Raw genomic sequence first — 25,206 nt, 5'->3', positions numbered from 1 at the left:
TTCACATGAAATGGAAGATAAATCCATGTCAAAGCCATTGTCAAATGAATTATATAAAGTTATATTAAGTTTTAAATTATATGAAGCTATAAATCATAATTATACTGATAATTATGTATAATTAATTATAATTATATCCTACTCTTTTCCCCTCCCTTCTTTTTTCCTCCTTGCTTGTTTGTAATATAAGTATTTATGCATCTTTCAGAGGCTGATCCTGAAAAGTTTACTGTTGGCGTGTTAGATGGGCCATTTCGTGTTGGAAATCCTTTTCAGATTCCTTTAGAATTTCAAGATAAATTTGGAAATCCTACCAAGCCTACTTGTGAACTGAATCCGATTCTCAGTGCTGTGTAAGCATTTTCTTCATTTATACAAACTAAACTTCACATAGTTTCTGTTGATACACTATATTTTACTTATTTAGAATCATGATTTCTTGTATGTGTATTGCTTTCTGTTTTTCTTCCTCAAAGCTAATTTAGACTCAGTTTTTTTCCCCTTGCACTTTCTAATATAATACACTGATGTCTCATGGCTTGCGGACCTTGGTGAAATGATTCAGTGTATAAGATGACTTAATCATTTTTAAATGCAAGTTGCATCAGATGTTTAAGTGTATTGAAATTCCAAAAGGTACAATATTTATGTTTTGAAATAGATCTTTAAACCACATTTGAGGTAGTAAAGGGCACGATTAAAGACATATTAAAAGTTGGTGCTTTCAGTATTAGTTAGCAGCAGTTTTGAAATTAAAAAATATCATTGTCTTTCACACATTTAACTTGTTCCATTATTATACTGAAGATGTTTCACAAACACAGTTAATCTTCCAGGAATAAAATGATCTTGTAAGTACTTTATCTGTAATTTTTAATAACAATTAAAAGTAGTTTTAATAACTTTTAATTATAATATCTGCATAATATTTAATAATAATTATTGTTGGTGTATTAGTGAAAACAGCTTTTGAAGTAGATTTTTTAAATTTCATTTTTGATTAATGTTATGGATTTTGAAAAGTCCATTGCCATTTGGCTGATCTTGCAAAAATGAGATTTTGACCTGGGAACAAACAGTAACCCATCAGTCTTCTCTCCCCTCCCCCTCCTTGATTAGTATTACTGGCTCAATTTCATTGTACATTTTCCCATGCTGCAGCTCCTATTATTAAAACACTTATTTAAAAATTATGGAAAGGTGCATCCATTTGAACATGCAATAAAAAAAAGAAAGGAATGCTTATTTCATGAAAGTTCCAAATGATTATTTAAATAGCATTCTCATTCAGTGAATGAAATGAAAATTCTTATATTCATCACTCACTGTAGCAAACACTGTTATAATAAACTCTAACTATAAGAAATTACTAAATTGTCCCATTTAAAGTCCTGTAGTGCAGTACAATCATTGCTCAATGGAATAGTATTGATATGTAATATCAGAGCCAACATCTAAGATTACTTTCCAAAATTAGAAGAGTTTGAGACATTCTAGTAAAAACTGACTATGTAATAAGACTTTTGTTCTATTTTATCAGACACTGTATTTGAAAAAAAATTGCATATTAGGGCAGGACTTGACTTATCTGACTCTTTATATCTTATTTAATCCTGATGTTTTTTTTTAAGTGTATATTTGCTGACCTTCCTGTTTGGTGATAATATGCTCTAATAGTTCATCATGAAGCTGATGGAAAGAGACCAGTAGAGTTGAATCATGTATGGAAATAGATAAATTTTGTAATAAATCTTTGTCATATGTATTGTGTTCTCATCTGTTTGCTTGGGGAGATTGAGATTAAAGTTTATAGTGTATATATCTTCTCTGAGTTGATAGTTGAGTCATTGGAGAGAGAAAGGATATATGAGCCTCCATAGCTTAGATGTAACAAGGCATGGGAGGAAGGAAAAACACCAAAAGAATGGATAAGATCAATCCTAATACCTGTTCATAAAAAAAGGAAGCAAAATGGACACTGCAAAAATAGTACTAACAAGTCATGTGGAAAAAGTACTTATGATGATATTAACAGAAAGAATAAGGAAACTAATTGAAGAAAATCTGGAAGATGAGCAAGCAGGATTTAGAATAGACAGAAGTGCTCTGCACCAAATACTAATGTTAAGATTAATTGTGGAGAAAGCTCTATATTGTATAAATAAAAATGTTTATACTGTTTTGTTGACTTTCAGAAAGCATTTGATAGTATAGATCAGAAAGTGGCATGGGGTGGACAAGAATGTGGTATGTCTCTTACAGAAGATCAATGACAATGCAGTGGCTGCTATGAGAAACTATGGAGAATTAGGAAGATGGTTCTGGACAAGAGGCACGAGACAAGGAGATCCAATATCCCCAAGCATCCTTATCCTGTTTTTAAAAAGAACAATGGATGTCATAAAGGATAATATAAAGGGGATTTCAATTCAAGGTACTGAGATAAACAACTTGCAACTTGCAGATTACATAGTCATTATTGAAGAAGATGAAGGGGAACTAGAAAGAACAGTGCTGAAGAAAGAAAGAAAGAGATATAGGCTGATAATGAATATTGATAAAACAAAAACAATGATATTCAGAGAGAAGAGGATGAAAAAAGGTCAACAGAGAAGAGCTGGAAAAGGTTAGGAACTTCATATACCTAGTGAGCAACAGGATGTATAATTGAAACTCTAAGAAAGAAATAAGATCCCAGATAACAAAAGTAAAATAAACCAACAGCCAATGGACAAGTGAAAAACTGTATTACAAAGAAAACCTAAAGCAGAAAATAATTCAATGAAATTAAAATTTTTGGACATATCTACATAATGGATAACAGTAGAAAAATCAAAACCTTAATACTTGGTACAGTGGATGGTATAAATAGAAGAGGACAGCCAAGTCAAGAGTGCATAGATGATGTGAAAGAGTTGTGTGGAAAGTGTTTTCATGATCTGGTGGTAGACAGAAGGAATTGGAAAAGGATGATGAAACAGACAGTGGACTCATGGGCAATGATGATGATGATGTTGGCTTAGATGGTAATGATGCCTTTTCATTCCATGAACTGACAAACCATTCAGAGAATTCACATGATTGATAGACGTGCACTATGTACATAATATTAGCACCCCCTGTCAGATCATTAATTAGGGCTCTGTGACAGGCCATTGAGCATTACTTTTATGGACAGGTTAGGGTGAAATGGAATAGAATGAAATGTATTTCCTTCAAGTAGATGAAATATTTATGGTTGGAAACTCTTTGCCTATCAGAATTAAAAGTCTTTCTCCAAAAGATGAACTCATTGCATCAAAGACACTAAACTATGGATAAACTATGGAAAATAAGCCTTGTGCTTAGATATGTTCATTTCTAGCCAACCAAATGGCAACTTGCAGTTTTCAGCCTAAAGAGAGAAAACCAAGACCAGATAATGTGTTAGCACTAAATCCTACCAATAGTCACCCTTTTAAAAGTCATGACATGACATGACATGATTTTGATTGTGAAGAGTTCCAGACTGCAAAAATGTTATCTGTTTCATAGAATTATATGGAAGGGTGGGGAGTAAAGGTGTTTATAATGTCTATTCAAAACATTTGTTGTGATAGTGAGAATGAGTATTTTAATATCAGTTCCACAAATAATGAGTTGTAGAACCTATAGCAGATTGATGCCGTGTATAAGGAGGGTTAGGAGAGCTCTCAGGTAGGTTCAGTTCTCAGGTAGGGAGGGAGGATTGACAAACGTGTATAGTTACGAACTACAGCACCATGCTTCATCACTCAGTTCTTAGAAATTAATCAGTATCAGTGTTGCCAACTTACTGCCTTTGTTACTAGATCTAGCAACTTTTGAGCTCTCACAGCATACCCCAAAAATTTACTGCATATCCATTGGGGATATGCATACCACATGCTGAGAACCCCTACTCTAGAGGTTTCTGATGCACCACCCTAAATGTGAGAGCAGTATTTTAAGGTTGGGGGAGGGGGGGAGGATTTAGCATTTGTAGCTGGACAGGCAAAAAGTAATGTCTTGAGTGAACATCATTGTCAACTTTTTTTTTTTTTTTTTTGGAAGGCTGAAGGCTGTAGATATGATATGTTTGTGTTGAGAAAGACTAGACGGCAAATGTTCAGCCCAGTAAGAGGGAGAGAAAGACAGAGATCTGGAGAATGTAAACAATAGTCTCATGTCACATCCCCATGTGTGTAGAAAGGCTTATGTGTTCGTCATACATATCGATTAATTTTGACAGTATATATTAGAATACAGAGACTGATAAGTAAATAAATATTTATTGACTTATTGCTGATATTTTGTTGGTATTCTAACCAGCATCTTCAGGCACAAGAAATAGTTTGTCACAGTGCGGGAGACAACAATAATCTGGTGATAATGGGACTAGTTAGAACAATTGTAGCTACAACATAAAGACAAAGTCCTAATTAGGTACTCTCTGTGTTAAAATAAATAAATAAATAAATAAACAAACAGAACAGAGAAAGCAGGTATTAGTTATGTCTTAAGAACTATTTAAATTCACAGTACTTGCAGGATATTTTACCTGGAAAGGGAAAATATGCAAACAATTAGATGGGACAGCTATGCCCCCCCCCCCCCCCCAGCCAACTTCTACATAGAACACCTGGAAAAGCTAGCTGTCAACACAGAAACTCTCAAACCAATGCTTTGGCTACATTATGTCGATGGTGTGCTTGCTATTTGGCCACATGGCCCAGACACATTGGATATATACTTAGCATATTTAAATAGCCAACACCCAAAAATCCACTTTTCAATGGAACTGAAAGCTAATAACTGTCTGCTCTTCATAGATGCACTAATCACACATCTTCCAGATGGTTCCTTATCATTCTCAGTGTATAGAAAACCCATACCTTCTTAGCCAATGACTATAATCCCCATAAGATAGACAAAATACTAAATGCTCCCCAGAAATACCCCCCCACTATCCACCACAGAGAACTACAGCAAAACAGTGATCATCCCACACATTAAAGGCACATCGGAAAAGATATCTGTGTGCTCAATAAACATCAACTATGTACCGTATTTTGACCGTTTGTCAAATTGGCTGCTCTCATCCATTCACCCAAGGACAGCATCTCTCCTTTATCACATCCAGGAGTCTACGAGGTACCCTGTTCTTTGTGATCAAGCTTATTACAGTCAGACAGGAAGAACTGTGGACATCCGCCTCAATGAACACAAAAAATACATCTGGCACTATCGCTAAGGCAAGTCAGGTCTAGCAGATCATGTTTTGGATACCCTGCACACAAGATCAACTGGAAGAAAACTAAAGTACTGCATTACAAGTGAGAAAGAGAGATTGTTCTTAGAATCAACAGAAGCCTTGAAACATACTCCAAACCTCAACAAGTATGACTGTATAAATTTGCCTAAGATTTGAGAGACATAACTAGTTATCTGCTTTCTTTCTCTGTTTTTTTTTTTTTTTTTAACATAGAGAGTGCCTAATTAGGACTTTAGTCTTTGTTGTAGTTACAATTGCTCTAACTAGTCCTATTGTTACACCAAATTGTTGTTGTCTCGTGCACTGTGACAGACTGTTTCTTGTGCTCTGAAGATGCTGGTTAGAATACCAACGAAATATCAGCAATAAGTCAATAAATAATTATTTACTTATCAGTCTGTGTTCTAATATATACTGTCAAAATTAATCAACAACCACATCCCCATGTTTATTCACTCTGTTTGCAGTTTTTCTGACAAGAGAAATTCCTGTCTTAATAGCTAAATTAAATAATTTAATGATGTCTTCAGTAAAGTCTTTGTAAATCACATTAAATCTTCTCATCAAGGAAATATTCAATCTCCATTCCATGTGTAAATGATGTATTAGAAAGATTATTCAGAGGATAATTTTTAAATTAGTCTCTGGTTAATTTTATAAAAGCTCTTGGATAATTATAGCATATTTTTATTTTTAAATTTGCTAGTTACAGACAATCAGTTTTTTTGCATCTGCCTAAAGACCAGCTTCATTCATCGCCGCATTCATAATTCTTGCAGTAGAATGACCCATCTGTTTTGTGCTGATAATATGTCCATGATCAAAATTGCTAAGATTGTTAAGATACACCCATGTTCATCAATTGTGATACACTGTTAGGAAGCCCCAATGTCTGCCTATTTACAGTCTGCATTCAGTTTGGGTACATTTCACTCTGAACAGGGGATGCCAGTGTCAACTTCACATCACTCCTATCTCTAATGTTTTGTCCATTAAGTGTGCATATCAGCACTTGATGTAGAAAAAAACTTCCAAAACTTGAAATGGAATGGCAGATGTAATAGATGTTTAACTAGAAATTATCAAATATGACAGTATTAGAAGTTTTATAGTAGCTGCATTGCATAATTGCATAATTAAGATTGAATTTCAAATGATTCGAGTAGAGCTCGTTGCAGAGGAATTTCCCTACTGAGTATTCCTGGTAAGATGTATTCAAGTATACTTGAGAAGAGGCTAAGAAAAATTGTAGAAAAGAAACTGAAAAGAACGAACTGGGTTCTTCCAAAATAGGGATTGCCAGGACCAGATGCTTACTTTAAGACAAATAGACAAGAAATTTTGGGAATATAACTTGGATTCTGTACTCAAGTTTTTATAATGGTTTGATATAAGTTAGGTGTGCATCCTTATATCAACTGTTATCCATTTATTCACTTTCCAATGTTATTGGATTTATGTTAATCACATAATGATGGAAAGTGGCATTAAAGCTGATATCAGAACTATAACATTCAGCTCAGCTCTGCTTTGTGTAGATATGCTTCTAAATAAATCTAGTACAAACAACACAGAGAGAGGGGAAATGGCAAACAGCAACTGCATTCTCAGTGAAAAAGAAACCTATAGAATTTATAAATTAACCCAGAGTCACTTACCTGAACTTCCTTCAGGTACAATTTTTAATGCACACCTATCTTGCATGTCAACTGACTTCTGATGGAGTACCATGTAATTATACTTCAATTATCTGACTCTTCAGTTATCAGAACTCACTGTTTTGATAAAATGAAGGGCTGGATAAATGGTAGATTACTGTAGTATCAGACCTCCAGGGAGGCCACACATCATCCATACCATTTGCCATACCATTTCTTAAACTCATTCATGCTAGATGCACTCACTACTTCAACAGCAAATTGTTCATGGTTCAATTAGAGAAAAATTAAAAAATTTTTGTGTGCACTCCTGCACACAAACCTTACTGCCGAGGATGCCCCTTATTCTCTCTCCACCTTCCGTATAATAAAAATTTCATCAACTCATATCTTACAACACCTCAGAACTTTATAGACTTCTGTCATATCACTCCTCTTTCTCCTGTCTGTGTACTAGTGTTTGCAATCCACATACTCTCAGTGTGCTCTCCTAATATACATTCATTAATTCCGTTATCACTTTTGTAACTCTTCTTTAGAAGCCAGGAAACCAAATCTGTGCACAGTTGTCCAATGGCAGTTGTATCAAGACAAAATGACTTCCTTTATCCTTATAAGTCTTTCGAATTGTATTTGCAGTTTTTGCTATATCCATTGAACTACAACTTCCTATCCACTATTTTCTCCAAGTATAATCCCACCAATATAATATACTGTTGGATATCTCATTATACTGTCCGACCACAGATGCGAGAACCATGGCTGGCACATTGCCAAGAAGAGTCCGTTCATGTTGAAGGGGAGAAAGGAATAAGGTGATGTATGAATTCGTCGCCAACACGTGAAATTACGCTTTATACATAAAATTTTCCGACTGTTGTACAAGCAAAATAGTTATCACTTTAAAAACTAGAATTTTCATGAAAGAAAAGCTGATTTTCCAGCATATAATAATAATAAACACTCATCCCATGAAATGGCTTGATTACCCTATTATCAAAATGGATTCATTCTTCTGCCATGTGTAGAAGTAGGGGGGGGGTCTTGCATCTGTGGTTGGACAGATGCAAGCACAGTACCAATGTGCTTAACTTTACATTTACTTGTTTGCACTTCCAGCCTATTCAATGAATAGACTGGAAGTGCAATGAAGCATTGCTGATTGCTCTTCCTATCTTTGCATCATCAGCAAATAACTGTATGTCTCCTGTCAAATCCTTCCAAATGTCATTAATGTATAGATTAAACAACATTGGTCCAAGGTTTTATTCCTGAGGCACACCACTGGTCACCTTAAATCTGGTAGATTCACATCTTGCACCACTGTAAAGCTCTCTTATCCAAGCTAGTAATTCCAGTCCCATATTCTCCAGTTTGTGCAACAGCATTTCATGTAGTATCTTATTGAATGCCTTAGCAAAGTCCAACTGTATCATAGTGTATCCATTCCCTTTATCCAACTCAGCCATAACATTATTATAAAAGAACAAATTGCTCAAACATGACCTTCCCTTAGTAAACCTGTGCTGTTTATTGCAAAGTATGCTTTTTGTCAATCCATTTCTGAGAGCTCTTACCACCACCTCTAAAATCTTCATAATCACTTCATTTATATACATGGAATTTTTTAAAATATATTTTATCATCATCACCATGCTTGTCAAGAATTTAGGCCTAGAATGACCTGTTCTGGCTGTAGAAGTCATCATTGTCTCTTAAGAGGACTTCCTGGTTTTCTTTTTCCTAGTGGTTTATAATTTAAGGCTTGTTTTGGTAATCTTTCTGTTTTCATTCTTTCAACAAGTTCTATCCATTTATGTTTATATTTTTTAATTTTTTTCTATTACTGATTCCTGGTTTAATTCTTTCATAATTTCTTCATTTCTTTTGTGATTGAATAGAGTATACTTTGTAGTTTTTCTCATAAACTTCATTTCAGCTGTTATTAATCTTTGTTTGTCTTTTTGTTTTATTGTTCAGATTTCACTTCCATACAATAGCACTAGTAGGGCTAATGTATTGTATACTTTTAGCCTGGTTTGTTTTTGAACAAGGTTAGGTTTAAATATAAAGTTAATTACACCTATTTTTAAATATTTCTAAATGTCTAGTATTTTTAAATATGTCGCCATTTTTAGATTTATATCTTTTTTATTTTCATATCTAATCATACATCCTAGGTAGTTAAATGAATTCACCTATGCTAAAATCTTATCTATTACTATTTTAGTTCTTACTGGATCTTATCCTTAAAAGGCCATTCATTTTTGATATTTCTATTGATATTATCATTCCATAATCTTTGGCTGTCTCGTTTAAATTTGAAATGTCTTTCTGTAAGTTATCTTCAGAATTTGTAATTGTTATTTGGTCATCAGCAAAAAAGGAGAGTGTTTAAGTTCACAGTAGAAGAAAGTTTAATACCTTGTTGGAAATTTTTAATCCATTTTAGTGTTATTTCATTTATATAAATATTAAAAAGAGTTTCCGAAAGACTCTTTAGTTTATCTCTCTTGTACATGATAGTTCATAATTTAATCTTATTTGTATTTGATTATTTTCATGTATTCTCATATATACTTATGATAGCTTTTAGAATATTATTTGGTATTTGGCTTTCTTTTAATATGTTAAATAAAATGCTTCTTTTAACTTTGGCTTTAACATTACATTTATTGACTTTATTCAAAGTCAATAAATGTAATGTGTGTTTCTAAATTGTATTCTCTTCTTTTCTCTATTATTAATTTTAAGCAAAAGGCTGGATCGTCCTGATCGTCCTTTTCTAAATCCATTCTGTACTTCTAAAATAAAGTTTTCAGAATATTTTATTAGTTTGTTATTTAAAATTCTGCTATATATTTTGTAACAGGAATTTAGAGTACTTATAGTTCTATAATTTTTAAGGTCATTTCTACTACCTATTTTAAAGATAGAGATCACAATTACTTTTTTCCATTCTCTTAGCGGGTTACTTGTTGAATGAATTTTATTTAAAAATAATAGGACTCTTTCTTTGAACCTTATTCCTGCATTATATAATTCTGAGCCTAACTTATCTTCTCTAGGTTATTTTCCATTTCTTATTTCTTTCAGGCTGATTTCTAATTCTTTAATTATTTCCTTTTCATTTCCATTAAATGTTTGCCAGTTATCTTTTCTAAAATATTTATCTGTCCACAATTCTGTATAGAAATTTAAAAATCTTCTAAATTCAATTTGGTGTTTAATTTTACGTTTTCTTTAGTATCTATACTTAAATGTTTCAAAATTTTATATACATCGGGTCTTATTTTATAAACATTATGTTCTTAATTAGAAACAAATTTGTTCCATGATTCTGTGTCTTTTTCTCTTTTAGCTATGGCTGCTATTCTTTTATATTATATTTCATATTCTAATCTTTTACTGCTTAACCATTTACTATATGCTTCTTTTTTGTTTTGATTATTTCTTTGATTGTATCATCCCATATCTTCAGTTTTTTCTTTTTATTGAATTTTTTGGTTTTTCCTAAGCTTTCATTTGCTGTTGTATTTATCATAATTTTTATATTAAGTCATTCTATTACTATTTCTTCATTTTGTTTTATTTTATTTAAATATTGGTTAATTCTTTGTTCATATAGCCATTGTATATTTGTCATTTAAAAATTAGTTTATAAATAAATGTTTTAAATTTCTTTCTGTTTTTGTTATTTGTAGCCATTTAGATGGTAAGCTTAATTTTATTTTAACAAAGAAGTGATCGCTTCTTATTTCATGTCCTCTATGAACTCTAACATCTAAAGAGAACTTTGATGTCTTTTCATTTAAGATAAAATAATCTAATATTGATTTCAATCCTGCCCAAGTATATTTATGTATGTCTTTATGTTTATAGAAAAAATTCATTATTTTAATGTTATTATAAAACTACAAAGTGGATCAATTTTTTTACCATTCCTGTTTAGAGTATGTTCTCCATATATTCTTATGTATTATTAATTTTCATGTTTTCAATTCTTGCAAATGAGATATGTATATTTTGTAACTAATAAAATTCAATATTATCATCTTTGCTAACTTATTCTGGGACATATAAAACCAATTATTGTTAAATAACCTCTATCTGTTTTTAGTCTAGCTTCTATTATTCGTTCATTCTATAATTTATAATATTTTTTTGTTTTGAAAGGGAATTATGAACCCAAATCATAACACCTGTTTGTGGTCTTTGGTCTCTGTCAACTCCACTTTATATAACATTAAAATTTTCAGCTCTCATGGTTCCTTTTAATTTCTTTATTGTTTCAGTGATTACTGCTATTTGAAAATTTCTTTCTTTTAATATTTGGTCTAATTCTATTTCTTTATATATTATTCCTCTTATGGTCCAGTTTACTATATGTATTATATTTTGTTGTTTCCATTTTCATTTTACCTATTCCATTCCAGGATGTTTTCCATAGATTCATTTCGATTATCTTTCTTTGTTGGCTTAAAAGTAGATTAATGTTCTCCATGTTAGGTGACTAGCCTGGCAATGGATAGTGCAGTGATAGGGCTGCTACCTTAAGACTTCTGAACTAGCCTTCTTCCAAATTTAAACCTTTAATATACTGAATAGGAAAGAGTAGATTATAGAGAGGACATAGATAGGCTAGAAATGGAAAGACCCCATAGCCCTCAAGTACTATAATAGCATAAGAGTCATAAAATAAGAAGAGTTGGCTGATAAGTCTTATAGGAAAGATTAAAGTGAGTGGATCTTCCTCAGAATAGAGGAAGAGGAGGATAGGTCCAGCTAATGAACTATGGGAGTGCTACTTCCCTTACAATCAAGATGATTGCCTTTTATGGACCTGTGGCCCATGTGTCCTTATTCAATATATTCGGACCACCCACCATATCTGGTGGGCTCCCCTCTCTGCCACCCAGGGAGTGCGCTCTCTGGAGGTTACAGGGTCCCCTAAAAGTATATTTTATATACATATATTTTCAATATATCTTTTGATAAGAGAGAAATTATTCACAGCACTAAACTAACAGTATACAAGATGGCATTCAAATCATTTTTAACTTTAAAATCTGAGAGTTGAGTTAGAAATAAATAGTTGATCAAAGATGAGAGACCATGTTTGTGAGAGTTCTGAGAAAAATTAGGAGTGAATAGATGGTATCAATCAAACAATCGTTTTAAAAATTAAGATATAGTAGTAACTTGACATTATTAGCATTTAAGAATGTGTAGGCAGAGCTAATGCAATATGATATGGGTAGTTAAATAGAATGAGAAAGAAATGATAACAGAACTGGTGTTTTTGTTGCAGGGATAGCAGGAAAAGATTTTGAGGACGATTAAGATCCAGGGGCATTGATGCAGATTGCAGTGCCTTTCGAACACCAAAAAGTTTGATATAACCATATTGAAGTTGAGAAATAACACATCAGATTATTTATTATTACCAGAATCATCAAGGGTTGAGAATCACACTACCTGCATTTCAACTTCTAATGGAAGTCCATTCCTGACTGCCATTAGAAGTTGACCCTTTCTTGACTGCATTCGTTCTTAATTTCCGTGGATTAAAAATTCCAATTCCACCTACTGGTATACTGTATGACTCTTTCGGAAGTTTGTAGATCTCTATCATATCATCCCTCATTTTCCTGTTTACTAGTGTCTGCATTTCCACAGTCTTGATATCATCTTTAATACTCTACTTTGCACATTTTCTCCACTTATTTATTTATTTATTCTTATGGCAAAAGGAATACAGAACAGCTACAGGTCAATGTCTAGAAACCCAATCCAAGGCTTCACCTGTCACTTTGTGGATGTCCTGTAGGCCACCACCACCATGAAATTGGTGCCTTGGGCAGTCCTTCACAATATGAGTAATCATCTGAGCCATGGGAGAACAATCACAATAAGGGTGGTCTAACAGCTTCCATTTATGTAGTAGGTAGCCACATCTGCTCTGGTTAGTTGTGATCCTGTTGATTGATGACCAAATCCGAGCAAAACCAGGCCGCAGAGTGCAGGGATCTTCTACCAGGAAGCCGTTAGTTGGGAGATTATTGGACCAGTATTCTCTCCGCATGGCAGATGTTGATGGCAGGGCAGCTGAAGAGAGTTCGTCCATGGGCCAGAAAGGCTTTCTAGATTTTAGATGAAGACTAGGTGGATTTATGAGAGTCTGGTGCAGGGGCAGGAGTGGGTTGCCCATTGCTTTATTAAATTCTTTAATCGAGGCTTGTCTTCTCCGTATGTTTGGTGGAGCAATGTTAGATAGGACAGGCAGCCAGGAGAGGGGGGGGGAAAGCTTTTCACTGTCCCATTAATTGTGCGCATGGTAGAGTTTAGCTGGGTGTCTATAGTGTTAGTGTATGTGTGTGTGTGCACTTCTTTCCCAGACAGAAGTGCACAATATTCTGCTGCTGAGAATGCGAGGGCTATTGCAGATGACCTTAGGACTTCTGCACCACAACCCCCAGGCTGTTCCAGCAAGCCTTGAAATGATATTGTTTCTCATTTTAATTTTGTTGGACAGGTTGGTGATGTGCCTTTTATAAGTTAGGCTTCTGTCCAGGCTCACTCCAAAGTATTTTGGAGGAGGCTTGTGTTCTACCATTTTTCCACAGAAAGAAAGGTTGAGGTGTCGATTCGCCTCTGCATTGTTCAGATGAAATACTGTGGACACAGTTTTTGTTGGATTTGGCTTCAAGTACCACTGCATGAAGTACTCTTCCAGGATGTTCAGGTCTGTGTTCAAGTCTAATTCCAGGTTGGCAAAGGAGGTAGATTGATGGAGGATCGCTAGGTCATCAGTGTACATATATTTGCTTGAGCTGGTGTGTGGTAAGTCATACATGTAGATGTTAAAGAGTAAAGGGGATAACACAGAGTCCTGTGGGAGACCGTTGTGAAGGAATCTGAGCCTGTTCTTTTTTCTGCCAAAATGGACCCAGATCTTTCTGTTGGAGAGAATGGATTCAAAAAAAATGAAAAGTTTTTTTGCACCTTATGATATTTCCTAGCTTTAGGAGGAGGCCCCTGATACTGTGTCATAAGCTGATGTTAGGTCAATGAAAGTGGCTCCGGATTTAAGTTTCTTCTGGAAGTCTGCTTCAATCTGTGTTGTCAGGGCCAGTAACTGGTCAGAGCAACTTCTTTCCGGCCTGAAGCCAGCTTGTTCAATTGGGGAGTACTCTTTCGATGAGTGGTGAAATTCTTTTAAGGAGAATTCTTTCAAAGAGCTTAAAGGTGGAAAAGCAAGGAGATAGGTCGTAGATTTTTGACATCATTTGGATCTTTCCTTGGTTTGGGCAAGGCAATTATTTTGGCTTCCCGCCACAGATTTGGTAGTTTTCCTGTCATTATAATTTTTGAGAAAAGGGCAGCCTACTGTGTTTCGCCTTGTTGACCGAGATGTTTTAGAAACTCAGGGAGGATACCATCCACTCCTGCAGCCTTGCTATTCTTGGTGAGTTTTAAGGCTACCTGTACCTCTTCCCAACATACTGGGTGCACAAGTTCAGGAAAGCTCAGGGTCCATCTTCCGGATTTGTCTGATGGAAGATTGCACAGTAATTTTTCTGATAGAGCTGGGACATATCTTGGAGGTTTGCAATAAATGATTAGCCATTTGATCAGCAGTTATCTCTGTTCAAATTAAAGATATTTGGTCGTTTGAAAGTTAAGCATAAAAAACTTATTGTTTAATACTGACCATATACAAATATTTTAACATTCTTTGTCTACCAGTTTCGCTAGCAAACTGTCTAGCTTTTTCAAGGCGTTGACCGAAAAGTATAAAAAATACTAGTAAATGCAAATTGAAAGGAACATTAAAAACGTTGTAAACACTCTAGCAGCTAAGGTTGCACGTTCGCTTGACAGAGACTGAGTGGACTTATTGTTCTTAATCATTATCATTCTTGTAAATGCATAATGTGATTACTAGTTAGCTGTAGTTCAGATGGATTTAGAGAGAGGATGAGGTTTTTCCATGAACTGTTAAGAATAGTACCCTGGTTTCTGTTGAGATTTCTGCCAGTTTTTAACACTACTGCGGCTTTCTTGAATAAACAATGTCTATAATTGTCATCTAAATATGGCATGGAGCTATTTTGCCACTCTATCGCATGGTTAGACATACAAAAATGATATGCTAAGCCGGAAGAAATACTTCCGTTGTGGTTTACATCACCAACGTGCTCTCTCTCTCTCTCTCTGTCTGATCTCCAAACTCCATGAAGTTTGTCTGATGTAGGTGAGACCACAGGAGCAAGGAATGTAATATACTCCTGGATATTTGTAGAATGGCACCTTGTCTTTTGGTGATCTTAAAAAATGTTTGATGCTGGTGGTTGGTTTGAAGATCACTCTGATGTTGTGGGCTTTTAGTATTCTGGCTATTTGATAAGAAATTGACTTGATGAAGGGAATCACTACAGTAGAAACGTGCTGGGAGTTTGGTTCTTGTCTGGGGTTGTCACCGTATAGATATTTTTTGATGATGTTCAAAGGGCATCCATTTTGTGATAATGTTTTGGCTATTAGTGAGATTTCAGTCTGTGTATCCTCCTCTTCTGATATAAACTTACGTGCTCTATTTTTCAACATATGGATAACACTTAGTTTCTGTGTCTTGTAATGGTTAGAAGTATAATGAAGGTATCTTCCAGTGTCTGTTGGCTTTCTGTAAATAGATAAATTGACACTAATTGATTGTCTTTTTATCAAGATGTCTAGAAAATGCAGATGGTTGTTGTTTTCAACTTCCAGAGTGAATTTTATCTTGTTATGTATGGAGTTGATTTTATTCACAAACAATTTTAGGTTTTCTAAGCTATCTTGCCATATAATGAAAATATCGTCAACATATCTCCACCATATAGATGGTCTAGGGGAGATTGTTGAGAGAATTTCTTTTTCAAGTTTTTCCATGAAAAGGTCTGCTCAAGATGGTGATAGTCGACTTCTCATTGCTAGGCCTTCTAATTGTTGGTATATGGTGTTATTAACCTTGAAGAAATTAGACCGAAGGCAGTGTTTAAACATCAACACTTTTTAATGTTCCTTTCAATTTGCATTTACTACTAGTATTTTTTATACTTTTCTGTCAACGCCTTGAAAAAGCTAGACAGTTTGCTAGCAAAACTGGTAGGCAAAGAATGTTAAAATATTTGTATATGGTCAATATTAAACAATAAGTTTTTTATGCTTAGGAGTTATCTCTGTTGTCTTGTGTGTTGTTGGTTCTGCCCCCACCTGAGTTTCTCTGAAGTGACCAGCTTTTCTGGGTAGATGTAGTGAAATAGAGTTCAAGAATGGTTGAGATCCATCTTTCCTTTCTGTTTTTATCCAGCATTGCTATGAGCTCCTTAGCAACAGTTGGGTCTTCAGTCTCTTCATATTTGGCTAAAAGTTCCTCAGTTTCTCTACTCCAGCATGGGATGTATTGTTTTCTGTAGCCTCTAGGAATAGAGACTTTGACTGCAGTTTTGATTAGTTTAACAAATCTTGGATAGCAATTATGGTGGGTGGGTGGAATTGCTCTAATGGTTTGCTTGATTTGTTTCTGAATCACATTCCAATTGGATCTGCGAAGGTTCCATCTAGCGATTGGTGTTCTGCTGATGACTGGTATTGATGTGCCTGTCTCTATTAGTGTAGGACAATGCTGACTATTAGGAAATCTGTTGAGGATGATTCTGGTTGTAGGCAGAGGGTGGTCTTCAGAGTCTTTAGAGACTATGCACAGATCTGGGGTGTAGGTTTTGTTCCATCTGGCTGAGTGGAGAGTGCCTTCCTGCTTGGTATCGTAGATGAAATACAGGTTATATGTATCCATCCAGTTAACTAGATTATTACTATCCCAGTTGTTAGAGGAATAGCCCCGCATGGTGTGATGAAAGTTGAAGTCACCAACATAGATAGCAGGGTGAAGTGGTGGCTGGTCCAATCTGATCAGGCCAGGATTGCGATGGTGGTATTTTGAACTTTAATACCTATGGAATATTCTGCATCGAGTACACATTAGGTTATATCCTTGAGGCTAGGGTTTCCGGATGGGAAGGAATTCCCACCTGTTCTCGGGAATTTTTTTCGTTTTCCTGTTCCCGAATCCCGAGAAAATTTGGTCAGGAAATCGGGAAAATTTTTAATAAATTATTTTTATTAAATCATAAATCATATTTTAATATTTTTTTAGATTGCCTTCACAATATGAGTCTTCTTCTTCTACTACGCGTTATTCCCGCTTCCCATGCAGGGTCCACGTGTTACTTTAGATGCGACTTCTTGTTAGTACTACTCCCAACCGACCCGTCGCCTGGTCTGCCGCTGGGGGGGGATATATTTTTGACTGTAGAGGCGTATGTTCATAGGGCCGGTTTGCCTGTTTGCGGGATGAAAAACGCCAGATAAACTGGCAGAAAAAACCCTATTGACCGCACCCAAGACCAGCTAACTTGGCTATGCCTGAGGAAGATCCTCAAATTCCTCACGTCTACAACGGGAATCGAACCTGGGACACTCCTTCCCCAGGCATATGGTTGCGAAGCGCAAAGCCATTAGGCTAACCACGCGGTCTTCACAATATGAGTCAAGAGTATAAAGAATGTTGGGAATATTTTAAAAAAGATAAAGATAACGAATCAGCTCGTTGCCAGATATGCTCCAAAACTTATGCAATGCAAAGCATCATCAACCAGCAGTCTACATAGGCACCTAGTATTCATTCATGGAATGAAAAAGGAAAAAACAGTCTGAATTGAATAATGATGAACCAATGCCATCATCTTCTAAGTCAGTGCTTCCCAAACTTCTGGATGTCAGGGCCCCCTTTGCAAAAATTAAAATATTTCATGGCCCCCCTCGAAAAAAAATCATAATGAGAGATATATTATTATAATATTTATTGTATTTATATTCAATACAAAACATACACAGCGAATATTGCAAAAATCAAATGCATATATTACATTTTTTGCTGCTTACTGTTTGGTTCTGAAGATGATGCGGGCTGTTCTGGTAAAATATGAAATACTGTCCTTTTTTTTTTTGAGTCTGTTTCTGCTTCTTCTGATTGTTCATGGGATTTTTTTTTTATTTTTTATCAGCCACTTATCCATCTCCAGGTTAAATTTTTTAACGTAGAATAGATCAAATAATATCACCACTTACCGATACTAGCACACCCAGGGGGGGGGGGGGGGCAAGGAGTCCGGGCACCCTCCCCCCCCAAAGAAAAGGAAAAAACACTAGAAAAATTTCCAAAAATCTTTTCCTAATTAAAATTCATTTTTTTAATTTATGTTGTGTGCTACTTATTACTATTACTATTATTACGGGCAACTCCAGGGAGTCATTAGACTCATCGAGGGAGGCCCTAAATCATATTCATCACAACTATTTGACATTCATACAGTATCTGTCATACCTCGCCTTAAACTCATTCACTGTCACAGCATCCACCACAGACTCAGGGAGCGCATTCCACTCATTCACTACTCTAAAAGTAAAGAACCCAGCTCTAACACCTTTACTAACCACACTTTTGCCCAGTTTCCATGGATGTCCCCTAGTCCTCCCACAACCAGCCCTGTTCTCAAAGATATCTTCTGAATTAATTTTATAGAAACCCTTCAGTAATTTGAATGTGTCAATCATATCTCCCCTCCTCCGCCTATCAACCAATTTTTGCAACCCACAAATCCTCAACCTGTTCTCATACGGTTCATTCCACAAACCTGCTATCATCTTGGTCACTCACCTCTGGATCCTCTCCACCTCCTTCCCATCAAGAAGAAACCTAGGTGACCAAATCTGAGCACAGTAGTCTAGATGGGGTCTTATCAAGGCTCGATACAGAGGAACAATAACCTGCTTGTCTATGCTTGTCAACATATTCTTCAGCAACCAAGTGATTTGATGAGCTGATTTGGCCACTTTTGCAATGTGTCCCCTAAATTTCAATTCCTTATCCACCAACACTCCTAAATCTCGTGCCTCATCAATTTCCTGGAGCACAGTTCCACCAATGCAGTAAACTGCCGCCAATCTTTTCACCCCAAAGTGCATAACCTTACATTTTGCCACATTAAACTGACATCCATTCTCCTTAGCCCAGACCTCCAATCTATCCAAATCATCCTGCAAAATTTTGATGTCATCTGCATTCACTATTGCCCTACCCAACTTCGCATCATCCGCAAACAAATGAACTGTTCCTCTCAGATCCTTTCCTATATCATTTATGAACAAATTAAACAGCAGTGGTCCAAGAACAGATCCTTGTGGCACACCACTAGTCACAGGCCGTCTTGTGGACTCTACTCCTGAGTAAACCACTCACTGATATCTCTCCGTCAACCACCCTCCTATCCATCTCACCAACCCTATGTCCATTCCCATATGCTGCAATTTACTGATTAGAATTCCATGTGGTATCCTGTCAAAGGCCTTGGCAAGGTCCAGTAGAATCACTGTAAACCCATTACCCTTATCCAGTTCAGCCGTCACTGTGTTATAATACGTGAGCAAGTTATTGAGGCATGACCTACCCTTCACAAAACCATGCTGTCCCCGATACAGTATCCCATTTTCTTCTATCCAATCTTGTATTTTCCTCTTGACTATTTTCTCTAAGACCTTGATAATGATTCCTGTTATGCTGATTGGCCGGTAATTTTCAACAGCAGCCTTGGAACCACCTTTGTGCAGTGGAACTATTTTCCCCTCTTTCCACCCCCTTGGGACTGACCCAGTCCTGAGGCTCAAATTAAACAAAATGGTCAAGGGCACTGACAATTCTTTGGCCGCTTCACTTACGACACGAGCTGGTATACCATCCAATCCCACAGATGTATTGACATTGAGGTTCTGTAATAGACTAGTTACCTCTACTTCATTCATCACAATTCCAGTATAAGCTGTTGGTTCTTCCATTCCTGCAAAGTCACCACCTGGATGATATACTCTTGCAAAGTGCTCGCTCAGTAATTCCACAATATCGACTGATTCGGTTACCTCCCTACCCTCAGCGTTTTTTAAGATCATTCTACCATGAGCATTTTTCCTTTTACTTGCAACATATTGAAAAAACTGTTTGGGATTCTCTTTAGCCAGCATGGCCAATTTCCTTTCGTAATCTGCTTTTGCTTTTCTTACCACCCTTGTTACCATCCTGGCCTGAGCTTTATACTGTTCCTGCGCCTGATGGTCACCCTTCTCCTTAAATTCCCTCCACAATTGTATCTTTTTTTGCAGCTCAAGCTTAATAGTGTTATTCATCCATTTAACCCCTACTTGATTTGTTATTCGGAATCTTGGTATACAGTCAACCATTGCCTCTTGCAAACAGTTCTTAACCACCTCCCATGCACTATCAACATCCAGCCCTTGCAGTTTTACATGCCATGGCATTGAGCCAAGCACACACCTAAGCTTGTCGTACTTACCAGCCTGGTAATTCCACATGTACCCTGTCTTAATTGTAAATTCGACTCTTTTAGCCACCTCCCAAGTCATGACCTTATGGTCACTCTCACCAATTGGTGGCAACATGGTCATGTTCGTTACAGCCACATTCTCGGTTGCAATTACTAGGTCCAGCACTCTCTGCCCCCTGGTATTTTCCAATACATGTTGCCGTAGATAGTTGTCCCTTAATAACCGCATAAAATCCAATTCCTTCCTCCCATGTGCCCTCTCCTCTTTCCAGTCAATGTTACCATAATTGAAATTACCCATAATAATTACCCTCCTTCCACTCATTTCTTCTATTTGCTTATGCATACTATCCCCACCATCCACTCCATCACCCGGTCTATAGCAGCACCCAATTGTATATTTTGTTCTTCTGGATTCTATCTCACACCAAACAACCTCAAATGTTCTTTTTTCCCCATCATGCAGTTCAACTTCTATACTCCTTGGCTGAAGATCATCAGCTATCATCAATAACACTCCCCCCCCTTTTTTTATTCACCCTGTCACTCCTGAACACGCTATACCCGTCGCATTCAATCCCACTAGCTTTATCATCTTCTGTCAGCCATGTTTCACTAATACTGACAACCTGTGGCCTGGAAGTTCCAACCATAGCCAAAAACTCTTCCTTCTTGTTCCTAATACTCCTGGCATTAGTGTACATGAATCGCAGAAGCCCATTTTTCCCATCCCTACTTTGATGCCTTATACTAACTATCCCATTCTGATTTGTTGTCCGTCGTACTCGCTCTGGCATAATATACTCATTCATACACTTAACTGCCCCCCTAAAGTCTGCATATCTACTCCCCCCCCCTTAATAAATCTAGTTTCCCTGAGTCTGTACATCCACTTCCACATCATTCAACATTCTTTCAAGTCTCCGTACACCAACTCCATTCAAATGCAACCCATCTATCTTATATAAGACCTTTCGCCCATCGAACTCATTCCACAAATTCCACACCACTCTCCATGCATAACCCACGCTTAAAGTCATTGGCAATTATGGCCCTCCTTCTAAACACTTCACTGTCATACCGCAGTAAGATACTCACCATCCTAACTCTCTCACTCTTCTCTTTTGCTACCTCAAACAACTCCCTCATATCCTCTATCATTTCCATTTTGTCCTCTTTCAAATCATTCGTTCCTGCCACGATTATCATCTCTTTCACCCTCTGTTTTTGCAGTCGAATAGATTCGCTGACGTCCTTTATGTTCGCACCTGGCTGGTACGACTTCATTAAACTCTCAATTATTACGCCTCTTAATAGCAAATCCCCATACAGCACTCGCTCCTTCATTTTATTGACGTTTGCGAACATTCTATTATTTGCCATCACAGACTTCCGCCGGTTATTTGTCAGTACGTTCAACACACATTTTTCCATACGCTCCAGTTGTCTTTTAGCTCTGTGTATCGCGCATTTCAAACGGGCAATTTCGCTACTCGCATCTTCATTTACATTTTCGGTGACGCTCTCACACCTATCTGACACTACCACGCAATTCTCTAGCACACCACCATTTTCTACATTCTGACTATCGTTCACGATATCGCTCTCGACACACAAAACACGCTTGAAGTCCTCATTCTCTTTACACTTTTTACACATATTAACTCCATCACTTTCTAACCAGACTCCCACCGCTCTTCGCAAGGCATACATCTCACAGACAGCACATTGCATAAATTTGTTTACATCAAAACTCTTAAACAAACATGGCGACCTGGCCGCCATTTTTTTCTTTATTGGTGCCATGTGTACGCTATCTTTTCTTAAAAATAATAATTAAAATAACAGAAAACACGCAAAAATTGCACAGACACACCAAGAAACAAAAAGCAAACAATACTACTTAAAATTCTAGTAAAATATCTAATATTAACACAAAATAATACTAATCTTTTCAGGAGCTCTCGACAAGCCGACGATCTAATCAGTGCGACACCAAGCGACGCTATGAATTAGCGATCACTGCAGATGCTCAGTTATAGGTCGTATGCGATGTGTAGTGTGTATTCGCAAAACGTCTACTCAACCCCTCCCCCAAAGGTTAAATCCTGAGCGCTTGGCCCCCTCCAAGATTAAATCCTGAGTGCACCACTGAGCACACCACTGACTGATAACATGAAATTAGTGAATATTATCTGAATATAGGAATCCCCGGACCAGGAACATTTTTCTCTTTTGTGACTTTTCTCTCTTTATGGTAATAAAGCCTAACGCAAAACCGACAGCAAAGGCAGGTTATTAAAACGTGCATATGATTGGTGTGGTATTAACAAAAGATCGCACAGCCGAAAGATAAAAGCATAGCTGACAATTGAGTTGAAATGCTAACTCTCTTCAACCGAATTCCATATGTGAAACTGCCATAACATTCATTATATATATATATATATATTACTTAGTTTTAACACTTTTACGAATTTTAACACGTTCGGTTGAATTTTATTGCTGCCTTGGGAAATCGAACTCGCACACATCTAATTAATAACAATAGTTTTTAGTTAGATACTGTGTTTGCCCATGCAACATATGGTTTTGTTTCAGTCTATACAGCATAGTTTCTGTATGAGGGGACATGCGATTCATTAATTAGTGTGTTTTTATCCCAGTTGTCTCTAATTGCACTATTTGTTGAGAAATATATTACACAGACTCTTCATACCTTATTCACTGGCATAATAAAAGTACTTGTTTTTATTGCCTCTGCAGTATAGTGGCTGTTAGGGAGGGTGTGTTGTGTACCACTGCAAGCGAGTTACTATCTCCCCACATGAACTTGTTTAAGCGTTTTTTCATGTGTGAAGTATATGCGAAACTTTTATTGGTAACAGAAAACTAGCTCGGATGACAGTGATAACATAAAACGAGTTTTGATATATATATATATAAAGTCAATATCAACAGTCCCTGATTACGAACATGTGATAAAAGGGAGAGGAAGATTTGGAACTTTCCTGGAGAGCATTTGAAGTAAATACAATTAACTACTGCTTTGAAATGAAACATATGAATAAGCAATATTTACTAATATTCATTAAGCGCTGAAATATGCAGGAAGCAAAGTTTGTGAACCAACACCAATGTGTGAATTTTTCCATTAAAATATAAAAAATAACAAAAAAGAAATAATAAATAATAAAAGTTAAATACGTTTCTTTTAAAATAAAAAAAATCTACTTAGTCTTAGAACATTTTAAATTTGTTTTCATTATTTCATGGCCCCGTCAACAAAACCTACGGACCCCAAGGGGGGCTGCAGCCCACAGTTTGGGAAGCGCTGTTCTAAGTGACAAATGACAATTTTACATTATGTCAAGGGACTGGATTTAGAAGAAACTGTAAGCAAATTAGCAGCCTTGGATATGATATCAGTCAACACCATCACAAAAAGTGAGTTTATTAGGGAAAGTTTCACAAGCAAAGGAATGCAGTTGCCAAGTAGTCCATCTTCAGTTATGACACTAATACATAATTATTATAGTAAAGTGAAACAACTGTACATCCAGAAATTGGAAGTATTCAAATGTGATAATAAAAAACTGAGTATTTCAATAGGTGAGTGGACCAGTTGCAATAATCGCAGATACATGAATGTTCTCGTATACTGCAATGAGACCTCTATGAACCTTGGTTTAATAAGAATACATGGGAACTATTCTGCAGAAAAAGTGTTATCCTTTATCCTTTCTTCAGGAAAGATTAGAAAACTTTCAGTTAAAACTTGAAAGTGATGTGGTTGCAATTACATGTGACGGTGCAGCTGTTATGAAAAAATTCGGAAAATTATCACCAACTATTCAACAGTACTGCTACAACCATGCGCTACATCTAGCTGTAACAAAAGTATTTTATGTTAAAAAGTTGAAAGGTGAAACATCAGTGACTTGTAGCAGTGATAGTGAATTCAATACAGATTCTGAATATGATAAAGATGATAACAGTGATTCTGAGTTAGATGGTGTGGCCCGAGCTGATCAGTATGATTTGTGAGATGATCTATCTTCAGCAATTAGCAGCGTACGAAGAATTATGAAAATATTTAAATATTCTCTAGTAAAAAATTATCTTTTGCAGCAAGAAATAACCAAGAGTGAAAAGAGGGAACTAAAAGTCATTTTGGACTGTAAAACACGCTGGAACACACTGGAGAGAATGATAGAGAGATTTTTAAAGATCGTAAATCCGATTAAGACTGTTTTACGAGAGCTGAAACTCGATCACTTATGGAAAGAAGAGTATTATGAGATATTGAGAGGTATGTTGAATTGCTTACAACCTGTAAGATTAGCAGTTGAAGCCTTAAGCAATAGAGAAGCTAATATTCTTGCAAGTGAAGGGATGTTTAAGTTCCAGTTCAGTAATTTAGAAAAACAGAATTTTTCAATGAGCCAAATGCTTTTAATGGAAATAAAATTTGAATTTAAACGTAGAAATGGAGATCTTGTGTCTCTCACAAAGTGCTTGAGCAACATTAGTTGTTTATGTGAGATGGAAGAGGATGAATTTTTTGCCTTGTCAAGTAAGAATGAAATTACACGATTGGTGAAGTCATTAATGGAAAGACTTTTTAAAGGAACATTTACAGCAAAAGAAATTCCAATAAAAAAAATAAAGGATGTCCTTACTCAGAATCTGATATGAAGAGTGAATTGACTAAAGCAATATAAATTTCGACATCAAAGCCTAGCCCTATGCATGCAGACAAAATATTTGCTTCTCTAAGGAAGGAAATGAGCTTATATGAAGCAATGCATTCTCTCACTCTTAACTTGATGCT

The 25,206-nt window shown here is 36.1% G+C and overlaps 1 protein-coding gene across 2 annotated transcripts in view; it reads left to right on the top strand.

Moving 5' to 3' along the window:
* The window catches only part of LOC150098746 (structural maintenance of chromosomes flexible hinge domain-containing protein 1-like), a 733,568-nt gene that overhangs the window by 304,342 nt on the left and 404,020 nt on the right, over positions 1-25,206 (top strand). For both annotated transcript variants that reach the window (XM_090405871.1, XM_090405872.1), the window contains exon 20: positions 209-353. In XM_090405871.1, the coding sequence (XP_090261997.1) occupies positions 209-353 (145 nt within the window). The remainder of the gene's footprint in view (positions 1-208; positions 354-25,206) is intronic.

The sequence above is a fragment of the Typopeltis vanoorti genome, chromosome 15 (genome assembly GCF_054136105.1).
Source record: "Typopeltis vanoorti isolate ZY-2024b chromosome 15, IOZ_Tvanoo_1.0, whole genome shotgun sequence".
In the NCBI taxonomy this organism is placed as follows: domain Eukaryota; kingdom Metazoa; phylum Arthropoda; class Arachnida; order Uropygi; family Thelyphonidae; genus Typopeltis; species Typopeltis vanoorti.
This window is presented reverse-complemented; position numbering and strand designations above follow the sequence as displayed.